Source organism: Eptatretus burgeri, chromosome 15 (genome assembly GCF_056783735.1).
Source record: "Eptatretus burgeri isolate ZD-2024b chromosome 15, Ebu_testis_v1, whole genome shotgun sequence".
Classification (NCBI taxonomy): Eukaryota; Metazoa; Chordata; class Myxini; order Myxiniformes; family Myxinidae; genus Eptatretus; species Eptatretus burgeri.
Genome location: NC_140975.1, coordinates 3327408 through 3339333, shown reverse-complemented (window position 1 = coordinate 3339333; position 11926 = coordinate 3327408). Strand labels below are relative to the sequence as shown.

At 46.5% G+C, this 11926-nt stretch overlaps 1 protein-coding gene across 2 annotated transcripts in view; it reads right to left on the bottom strand.

The window, feature by feature from the left end:
- LOC147011332 (amine sulfotransferase-like) overlaps nt 1-11926 on the bottom strand; it is a 43569-nt gene that overhangs the window by 6342 nt on the left and 25301 nt on the right. For both annotated transcript variants that reach the window (XM_085857182.1, XM_085857183.1), the window contains exon 7: nt 1026-1200. In XM_085857182.1, the coding sequence (XP_085713308.1) occupies nt 1026-1200 (175 nt within the window). The remainder of the gene's footprint in view (nt 1-1025; nt 1201-11926) is intronic.

Sequence of the window (11926 nt, the reverse complement as noted above, 5' to 3'; positions counted from 1 at the left end):
GTTTGCATGCGTGCGTCCTTAGCTACACTCGTATCCACATGTTCTCACCGATGACCTGGAAGGCCAGTGTGACTAATAGAGTTGTGTGTTAATATATCAATGCAAAAGGAAACATCAGAAGCATGTTCAAGACCTTTACATAACTGAGTTGGCTAACATAGCCATGTGACAAGGAATTTGAACAGCGATTGCAAACTCTGTCCAATCAAGAAGCCTGCAGACGAGGACTCAAAATGACCACAAAATCTGAACGATCAAGGAGACACACGACGCCATAATCAGTCGAGAATCTCACTTCTGGTCGATCAAAAAGTGCCATCGGATGTTAGAGTGAGGTCCCAAAAGGAGAGACAGCAGATTGGAGATGAGTTCAAGATCATCGAGTAACTACACAACTCATTCAAACAATGTTGAACGGGTTATGAATGAATTAGTGTTTTGCAAAGATCCCGGACGTGCTGCTGGTTTGTTGCACAAGGAATTCTCCAAGATGTGTTAAGGACATGTTTAGCTATAGTGTGGTTTCAATGAGTTAGTTAACAGGACGAGTGGCGTTTCAGTTAATGTGCCACCATTAATTTAATGGCATGTAAGGATAACTTGCCAAACAAGAAGAAGCAAAGAATCGAAATTGGTGGAAGAAATAACAAATGGATTACCAAATAGGTTAGTGATAGAACATGGTTTTATCTCTAATTACTCCAAATAACTTTAGAAAATGGATCAATGAAAAAGGGTATTTAGCTCGTTTAAGCTAACATTGTTTGTCCTCTCATCAAGCATTTCCTGTATGCCTGAATGAGGAGGCCAGTGGCCTTGATCAACTCTGGCCCACCATGATCGATATTCAAAATTTATAACAAAACAGACGAACATGCAAATAATTAAAATAATTATTCCTCTCCAACAGCAGCTTGCCCTCCCTTACACCATTCCCTCCCAACTTCTTCCTCCTGTATTAGCCATCCAGCAATGTTCAACATGGAGGAGCGTTACTCCTTGCGATAACCACAGTATCCTGTTACCTTTCCTCATGAACGTGCCATGTTCAAAATCGAATATTTCCACTTGGGAAAAATTAGTCTTGGGGATGTTCTTCATGATACGGAAGGTTGAATGGTGTTTCACCGACTCCAGTTGGGGCTTTGTGAGGCTCCTACCCAGACACTCGCACAACTTCGTGATGACAGCTTCCAGGTCCTGCAACCACAAGAAAAACGAGGTCTTGGAATTACATATATGTCAGATCAGTTTCCCATTGGTGGAAGAGATCCTAAAAACGCAAACAAAACAATACTCTAAGTCCATAAAATCATGCAGCCCTGTGTGTGTAACCATCTTTGTTATCGGAGATGAGTTGGATCACTTCTACAGTTGTAGGACATGTGCTCGACTCTGATGCCGTGCCATCACAAACAAAACCTCATTGTGTTTGTGTAGTTCATTTGAGTGTATACATTTATCTAATGCGGAATCCATTGTAGAACGTAACAGGTTATCTCCTCAGTAGTAAGTGGTTCCACCTTCTTCCAAATTTCCAGTTTTTCATTCGTGAGAGTTTGCTTCCGCAGCCATCTTGTCCACCCCATGGGTCATCCGCTTCCTCTCATTTCTCCCTCACCACTCATTCCTCCCCACACCCTTTATGGTTTTTTTCCGAGTCCCCTGCTATCGGTGTTTCCCCTATCTCTCCACTGTTCCATTTGTTCTCTTGCGTCCTGATCTGTTCATTGTTCTCTCTCTCTCTTCCACGAGCCTTGACCTTGTACACAAGAAGTGCATCAAATGTGTCTGAGAATAATGTATGTCCAACGGCGTTTACTTACTGAAACACACTCGATATTGTGTTCCTTCATTCTAAGAGACAACAGCTTCATTTGTCAAGATGTCAAACGTGACACACAGGGTAAGCCAGAAAGTCCTCATAGTTGCAGCAGTTGTGACAATGGATGCTCATTCGGAGACAGACAGACAGACAGACAGATATATATATATATATATATATATATATATATATATATATATATATATATATATATATATATATATATGCAGATGCAGTCACAACAAAGTGTGGAAACAGAACCTGACGAGGCGACGATTATAATAAAAGCTGCAACACAACTCTATGGCACTGTGATGTCCGAGGACCTCATCAGATCAGTGAAAGCAAGACATACTCTGTCGTCGAAAGCAACCCATCTTTGACCAACTCGGTACAGCAAAAGCAGATCAACTGATATCCTCCTACTGGATTTAATACAACTGGACATAATCATGGAAAAAGGAAAAGGAGTTCTCTTGACAACATTTCTAGCAAAAGCTCCTGCCATATTGACCACAATATCAGTTCTTGATGAAGGCGGTGAACAATCTGCACAAGTACTCAAAGGCTGCGAAGAATTCCTGTGCAAACTCTTCAGTCCCAAACGGATCAACACTGCACAAGCCACGGATCTCAAATGACATTACAGGGACTTTCAGGAAGGAAAGCAGGGAATTTGAAGGAGGTGGGTTTGGGGTGGATTAATGGGGGTAGAAAAGATCGAGGATTTGGATGTGGGAAGATAATAGGTGGTGGTGAACAGATGTTTTGAAGGATGGAGGGAAGAATTGGATTGAACGGACTGTGGGAGTTTATTCCAAAGGCGGGAAAAAAAGCGGAATGAAAGAGTGAAGGTGAGCAGTGATTCGTGATTTTGGTAGTTTTACCAGAAGGGGGTTATTGGCGGACCTTGAGCACCCTGTGGAAATATGGGGCGACATATCGCAGACAAGGCAGGGAGGGGAGACCAGAGAGGAGACAGAAAGACCACCGACCTTCCTCCGGTGAGAGAGTGAGAGGCCAAAAGACTCGGCCTCATCGCGGGAGATGCCAATGATCTGAAATGCCTTGGTTGACACAGCATGAAGCCGAGAATGGTGGGAGGCAGGAGTACCAGCCCAGAGGGGAGAGCAGTACTCCATCAGGCTGTGGACAAAAGCTGTGTATGTGGTCCGGAGCTCAGGTGAGCCGTGGAAGGACTTTGCACGACGGAGGATTCCCAGTCGACGACTGGCTTTGGTGGCCAGTTTGAATATGTGGCTTTCCCAGGAAAGATCATGGCAGATACTGAGACCCAGAAGCTTGAATGAGAGGACTTCCTCCAAAGGATTGTTGAGAAAGTAGATGGGAGGGGGTAGGGGGTGTCCAAACGGTCCTTTCGGAGAGACATAGTGAGTGTGAGATTTGTCAGGCTTGAAAGACATGTTCCACGTGTTGGACCACTTTGGTATTATATCCAGATCTGCAGAGAGCGAAGAAGCTGCTACTTCTTTCCAAAATCATGAATCACTGCTCACCTTCACTCTTTCATTCGTCTTTTTTCCCCCCACCTTTGGAATAAACTCCCTCACTCGATTCAATCCCATTCTTCCCTCCAGGCCTTAAAAACAGCCGTTCACCACCATCTCTTATCATCCCCCATCCAAATCCTCGATCTTTTCTTACCCCATTAATCCACCCTGCTTTCCTTCCTGAAAGTCCTTGTCATGTCCGTCTTGTATTCCCCATGTTCCCCACCCCATCCCTCTCCCACACCTCTTGTCTCATGCCCCCCCTTGCTGTGCATTGTGTGTTAGCTGTCATACGAGCCTTGACAAGGTACACAAAAAAAAAAACACTCACATTCTTTATAGACAAACAAAAGGGCCAAAATGCAACACCATCTCCTCTGGCGAGGTTCACAATGTGGTCTGCATTGAGCTGTGTGGTTGTGAGGAGGATTATAAAACGTGTTCCAACACCGAGCCAGCTGTAATCGGAGAGCACCATGAAGAATGGAGTGATTTTGGCAGAGGGTTCGTGGAACCTTCACCTCGAAGTATGACTCCATGGAAATGCATTTGATAAAATCGAAAGTTAAAGTGTACCAGTGTTTGTAGACAAAGTAATTTCGAACTTATGGACTAGTTCTGAATAACCATGCCTCTTCCTGTATAAACTAGTTATGTTGGATTTCTTTAGTTATTCTTCAAAGGATAACTTTCTCCCAAATGAATTGACAATAACAAACATATTATTGGAAAGCTTTTTTTATTTTTTTTTATTTTTTTTTTTTGTATACCTTGGTCGAGGCTCGTATGAGAGCTAACACACAACTCACAGCAAAGAGGCATGAGACAAGAGGGGTGGGAGTGGAAGGGACAAAACATTGGGGAACAGACACAGGTGAACTGTGGAAGGGAGAGGGATGGGGATGGGACGGGGAACATGGCGAGGAGAAGATGGACATTACAGGGACTTTCAGGAAGGAAAGCAGGAGAATTGAAGGAAGTGGGCTTGGGTGGATTATCGGGGGGAGAAAAGATCGAGGATTTGGATGGGGGAAGATAAGAGGTGGTGGTGAACAGCTGTTTTGAAAGTCTGGAGGGAAGAATGGGAAAGAATAGAGTGAGGAAGTTTATTCCAAAGGCGGGAAAAAAGAGGAATGAAAGAGTGAAGATGAGCAGTGATTCGTGATTTTGGTAGTTTTACCAGAAGGGGGTTGTTGGCGGACCTTGAGCGCCCTGTGGAAATGTGGTTGGGACAAATCGCAGAGAGAGCAGGGGGCAAGGCTGGAGAGGAGTCGGTAGAAGACAGAAAGACCACCGACCAACCTGCGGTGATTGAGTGAGAGGCCCAAAGACTCAGCTTCATTGCGGGAGATGCCAATGATCTTAAAAGCCCTGGTTTCGACAGCGTGAAGTCGAGAAAGGTGGGAGGCAGGAGCACCAGCCCAGAGGGGAGAGCAGTACTCCATCAGGCTACGGACAAAAGCTTTGTAAGTGGTCAGGAGCTCAAGAGGGCCGAGGAAGGACTTTGCACGACGGAGGATTCCCAGTCGGCGACTGGCTTTTGAGGCAAGGTTGGAAATGTGACTTTCCCAGGAAAGGTCATGGCAGATAGTGAGACCCAGAAGCTTGAAAGAAAAGACTTCTTCCAGAGGATTGTTGAGAAAGTGGATGGGGGGGTTTTGTAAACGGTCCTTTCGAAGAGACATAGTGAGAGTGTGAGATTTGTGTGGATTGAAAGACATGTTCCACGTGTTGGACCAGTTTGTGATTTTATCCAGATCTGCAGTGAGCGAAGAAGCTGCTGCTTGCCGGTCTGAGGGATGACAGATGGTACGGCAGAGGGTGAAGTCATCGGCAAAGAGAAATAGAGGATTTTCCAGAGAGTCCGAGAGATCATTGATGAAAACCAGAAAAAAGAACAGGGCCCAGAACGCCACCTTGAGGAACTCCAGCCTGCACAGGAAGAGGGGATGAAAGAACTCCATTTAGGGCCACACGTTGACTGCGACAGGAGAGGAAGTCTGCGAGCCATGAGTGGAGATGGCCTTGAATACCATGGGAAGAGAGTTTGGTGAGTAGGGCAGGGTGCCAGACTGTGTCAAAAGCACGTGATATGTCCAGGGATACGGCTCGGATTTCCTGTCTGGCATTGAGGACCTCCATCCATTGATGGGAGAGCAGTAGCAGCATATCCAGGGTAGAGTGACCTGGTCTGAAACCAAATTGATGATTGAAAATCAAGCCATTGGAGAAGAGGAAGGATTTCATGTCTGAAGCGATGATGGATTCCATCACCTTGCTGATGATTGGGAGAAGGCTGATTGGTCTGTAGTTACAGGGATCTGTTTTTGCACCTTTTTTATGCAGGGCAGTGATGTTAGCAGATTTCCAAGCAGATGGCAGATGACCTTGGGAAAATGAGAGGGTGAATAGAATAGAGAGAGGGTGAGCAAGAGCAGAAGAGCAGGCTTTGAGGACACGTGGGCTGATGCCGTCTGGACCGGTTGCAGAATCTGACTCGAGGTTTGAAAGCAAGCTCTCCACCTTGTCAGGAGAAAAGGATACAGAGTCCAGGGACAGTTGGGTGCGACTGGGTAAAGTGGGTAGAGATAGTGATGGGTTTAGGACACAAGATTTAGCTGCAAACACCGAGTTTAGACATTCAGCTTTATCACGTGTGGAATCAGCAGTGCGGCCATTTGAGGTAAGGGAGGGGATGGAGGGGGAACATACACCAGAAACAGATTTGATTAAACGCCACCAGGATTTTGAGGAGGGAGAGAGGTTTGAGAGTTCATACTTGAGATGAGAAAGATGTTGTTTTCTGGCTCTCCTGAGGGTAGATACACACTTGTTCCGAGCTTTGTGGAAAGAACTGAGATTGCCCTCAGTTGGGTTTGCTTTCCATGAGGCAAAGGCAAGTTGTTTCAGGACAACTGCCTCGCTACAAGCTTCAGTAAACCAAGGGCGGGAGGAAGGGTAAGACAACTGAACACGAGAGGGGATAAATCTGTGCATGAGGGAGAGCAAGTTTCTTTGAAAGAATTCCCAGGATGAGTTGATGTTTGAGAAAGTAGTGATAGGAGACCAGTCTGTAAGTTTGATGGCTGCTCGGAGACCCTGCCAGTCGGCTTGAGTGAAATGCCAGACTCGACGGCGCTGAGGTGGTTCTCTGATAACAGCCAGAGAGATGTCCACTTTAACAAGGACGTGGTCAGAAGAACCAATTGGAGCGAAGGAAGAGCAGCAGATATTGTCAGGGAAATTTGTCAGAATCAGATCCAGAAGAGATGGAGTACCATTGGTTGAGATCCGGGTCGGGAAGTTGACCGATTGAGTCAGTCCCAATGAGTCACAGAAAGCTTTTGCTGATGTCCCATGGCAGGTGAGAGAGACACCCACACCTAGCCAACTGGCGTGATGACAATTGAAGTCGCCACATAAGAGGAAGAGAGAGTTTGGATGAGAAGATAGAAGATGGTCCATGTTTTCGGAGAGTGAGGTGTAGATGGAGTCATCACTGTTCGGTGGACGGTACAGTACACATATAAACATGAGGTGGGAGTGGAGGGGAAGCCGAAGCCAGAGGTATTCCTGGGGGTGTGGGGGAGTGAGAGCAGTGCATCGAGAGTGAGGAATAGAGTCTTTGATGAAGAGAGCAACACCTCCACCAGGACGAGGCTCAGGTCTGTCATACCGTAAGAGGGAGTAACCAGGGAGAGATACTTGGGAGGCAGACACGTCTTGGGAGAGGAAAGTTTCTGTTAGGCAGATAATGTCTGGTTTGTCAGTGGCAACCTGCATGGAAAGATCTGAAAGGTTTGAGCGAAGGCCCCGGATATTTGAGGTCCACACTTTTAATGAAGAGGTTGGGGAGGAGGCTTTGGGTGCAGGAGGTGGAGGGGGCGGGGGCGGGGGAGGGTAGGACGAGGGACGAGGGGGGGAGGTAAGGAGGGTTGCTGAAGGAGCGTGGGGTATTGCAGAATAGCGAGGGGAGGGGGCCGAATGAGGAGGAGAAAGGGCTCTGTGGTGCTGGGAGAGAGGGGGGACAAGAGACAAGGAAGATGGCAGTTGAGGATTTGAGGAGGTGGAGTGAAGAGATGGAGGTGAGAGGGCAGTGGAGGGAGGCAGGTTGGTGGATGAGAGGGGGGCAACTTTGAGAAGGAAGAGTGAGGGGGATGAAAGGTGGGAGAAAGGTGAGGGGGAATTTTTGAAAGAGGTGAGAGGGAGGCTTGGAGGGAGAAGAGTGGGATGGTTGCTTTGAGAGTGAGAGTGAGGGGTGAGGGGGTGAGTTGGCACTGAAGTTGGAAAAAGAATGGTTGATGGAAAGCGAGCATCCATGGCAAACTGTGGTTTTTAAAAGTTTTAGGTCAGAGATGCGATTTAACACAATTCTTGATGGATGCAATGAAGGCGAATTCAGAGCATGGAGAGAAGAAGCGCTGTAATCGTTGGATTTTTTAGGCACGGAATGAAGGAGAGGTCGAAATGAGAGCAGTCTGTTAAAATAGCAGAAGAGTAGTGCATTGTGAAACAGTAAAGAGTACCACATGTGTGAGAGAGGAAGATGAAGCATTATAAGATCGTTTTTGTTGTTAATATTAATGTATGAGAGAGTTCAACAGATTAGGTCATGGAAGTGTAAAAAAAAAGAAATCGAGGAAGACGAGGAGGAAGTTAAGAGGAAGAAGAAGTCGCAGAATCGGGAGAAAGTGAGCGTGTTGTTGTTGTTGTTGTTGTTGTTGGGTATTTTTTTTTTTTTTTTTTTTTTTTGAGATAAGAAAGAGATTAGTTGGGAGAATGGGGGATGTTTGGAAAGTGGGGAGGATGAAAATTGAAGGTAATGGGGAGGATAGAAATTGAAGGTAATGGGGAGAAAAAACAAACAAACAAACAAAAAAAAAACGATCGAACACCGAGTGGAACCGGTAGGCCTCAAGCCTAGGACTAGGCCTCAAACACCAGGTAAGAACGTCGACATAAATACTCACAAAATAGCACGATTTTTGAAACAAAACCGAACTAGGAACACACATTAACATGGAGGTGAGAAAATTAAACAGTTAAAACTGGACAAATAACAACCGGAACTTAACTTTGAGAACGTCAGCAGGGAGCCCCGAAGGAGACCTCTTGCCGCTCAAAACCGGAACCGGAAAGAATTTCAACCGGCTTGTTAAAAGAGCTTTCATTACCTAGCTGCTACCCAGCTTGGTGTTGGCTTAATGGTGAGGGTGGCTGGCTTAAGATCGTAAGATCTTAGGGTCTTGAGTTTGAGTCCCTGTTGGCCGTTGAATTCAAACTAGGTGGGGTTGTTTCAGCCTGTCATCCTTCTGAGGTCAGTAAAATGAGTACCAGTGTATTGGTATTTGAGGGCACTGCATCAGCAGCACCTCTGCCACTGAAGGTAGATGGAGGTTATACAGGAGGTTATCTGTTTTCACCCCTGTCAGGATATTTCAAAAGGTTGTGGATGGATTTGGACGAAATTTGATGGACAGGTTGGGTGTGTAACAAGGATGAAATGATTCAATTTTGGTGAATAAACGAATCCGGATCTGGATACGAGAATTAAAAATTTTTTAAAGTGATTCTTTACCATTGAGAAATGGCACCAAAAACGGTATGTAGAACAATATCTGAAAGAGTTGTGGACGAGTTATGAGACAACTTGGTGGATGAGTTGGTAAGGTGACGAGAACAAGCCGATTACATTTTGATGTGTGACAAGGAAGAATGGTCCGAATCCTGAACCGGCCTCTCATTGTGATACAAAGCGTACACTTCAGCCTGGTGGAGGTATGCGCTCTAACGAGTGCTGTTTTAGTTTGATCTGTAATATTGTTGTGGTGCCGGGTTCGGTGGCGAGGACGACCGCTAGATGGAGAAGTCGGACCGTCTCCCAACGAACACCAGAATTGAAAGGTCATCACCCCGGATAACTCCGGAGTCGACGGGTCACTTAGAGGACCGTGGTCGCCAATATTTCGACGGCGTGAGGTAGGGTCCACTTGTCTAATTCCAATTTACCTAAGTACCCACGCCGTCTAACTACCGGGGAAGCCACACCCTCGGCCGACTTTGTCCGAACCAAGTCGCTTTTACCGACTCGGATCCGGCGTAACAGAGTGGAAGTTACCAAAGCCGCGCCGGACCAAATGAATAATTTACGGCACGAACGGCCTCCCTAATTCTCAGTACGCACCGTACTGGGTCAATGGGAGAAAGCACAGAAAACGAGCTGGTACATTTAACAGGGGTTTATTACAATAATCGGGAGGGAGACACAGAGCAGACTTAATCACGAATAAAATGAAATGCAATTTACAAGGAACACAGGCACTTAACAGTTTCTACTTACAGACAGGGCCCACGGACACACACACACACACACACACACACACACACACACACACACACACACACACACACACACACACACACACACACACACACACACACACACACACACACACACACACACACACACCCACCCAAAAGAAATGGACCCAGAGGGAAGGCGAGCTGGGGGACCAGAGCCTGGCCGAGTACCTTCCCGCCTCGTGCGGTCACACCGGACTTCAACTACCACGGTGGGACTCGAACCCACGTTCCAAAATCCACGACCCTGGCTGCTCGGCCTCCACCACCATGATGAGCCACCGCGAAGGACCGCAGACCAAGCCACCACAAGGAGCCACCGCAAAGGAATCGGCCACGATCACTGCAGTACTCTCCTCTTCTTAGAGCAAAAAGGCCACCAAGACTGCCGTACACTCGTCCTGACAACCACTCTACTCTTCTTGCCAGGTCGGAGTGATTTCTTCCCCTCCCACTTGCCTCGTGATTGGACGAGGGGATGCCGGGCGATCAGTGGCCTCTCCTCATTGGTCGGGCCGAACACTCCATCTGGCGAAGGCGGAGTCGCCCTGAGGTGTTGAGCTTCCTGATTGGACAAGGGGTGGAGTCGGAGCTGAGGCGATGAGCGAAGAACGAAGGAGATTTGTTGGCGATGTAACTAAGAAAACCTGACTATAAAAGAAATCCGCAGCGCACACATGTAATTCCCGTTAGAGATAGGGGATGGGGCTCTAACTATAACCACATACTTATCGAGATAACTGAGCTACGGGGACTGCTGACTGTCTGTGTGCAAATGGCTTCCAGATTCGTAACAATATGATTAGTTAGAACATGTGGAACATTTCGGTTTTGAAATGTGGTTGACAAGGAGCCCAAAATGGTGGCCATTTTGAAATCCAAGATGGCCCCCGTAGGTATTCATCAAAGAAACTGGCAACATCATGTTTTATGAATACATTTTTTAATTAATATGTTAATCATTTTGAGTCATAAGTCCCAGGACACAGTTTTAACAAATTTGTTTGCTCCATCTATTTATATATTTATTTTTCTTTTTTTTTTTCTTTCAAATAATACATTAAACCAAGATGGAAGACACCAGTCCATTTACAGCAGCCTTTTTCCCCCCCCAAAGATGAAGATTTCATTTTGACTGTGCTGGCTTTCCAAGATGCTCCTCGAAGTCTTCCTGCACCTGTTTCATCGTCTTGTTTGTGTTTCTCCTCTCGTGGTACCACACCACTGCTTCCTCTTCCACTGTAAACGATGCACTGATGTTTGCCATTTTGGTTTAATGTATTATTTGTATTATCTGGAATTAAAAAACAAAACAAAACAGTGCGTCCTGTCTACCGGCATTCGTTGGTGGACGTTCAAGATCCCACTGTGTCCTTTGTGAAGAGTAGGCGAGCTATCGCCGGCAGCCTGAACAAATTACGAATTCTTAGTCGAACATCAGGCCTGACCAGCCAGTTCGTGAAAGACTCGGGCCAAACTTTCCCCAAACAAAGAGAAGAAGCGATGTATCTAGTTTGGTTTAAACACTATTGCCAAGATTTTACCCCAAACAATTCTTTTTTTAACATGACCTGGTATACTCCCATCGATAAAACACCGAGCTGCCTTCCCCACCCAAGAAAACATGATAGGGAAGGAATATAAGCGTACACTGCTGGCTGAAAACAATGTATGGGAAACAAACGAATAATTTTACATCACTGAGGAACGCCATGCCATGAAAGGACAAATAGGGGGCAATGCCCCTCCACTCACCTGGCAGAACCAGAGAACCACTCACCTAGCAGAACCAGAGAACCACTCACCTAGCAGAACCAGAGAACCACTCACCTGGCTGAATCAGAGAACCACTCACTTGGCAGAACCAGAGAACCACTCACCTGGCAGAACCCGAGAACCACTCACCTTGCAGAACCAGAGAACTACTCACCTGGCAGAACCAGAGAACCACTCACCTGGCAGAACCAGAGAACCACTCACCTGGCAGAACCAGAGAAACACTCACCTGGCAGAACCAGAGAACCACTCACCTGGCAGAACCAGAGAACCACTCACTTGGCAGAACCAGAGAACTACTCACCTAGCAGAATCAGAGAACCACTCACCTGGCAGAACCAGGTCGGCGTGGACAGCCCACGAATATGTAAATTAGCCGATGGTTTGACCAAATGTGTAAAAGCACCATGCAGACATGATTCCCAACAAGTTACATCGAACTCAGGTGAGTACT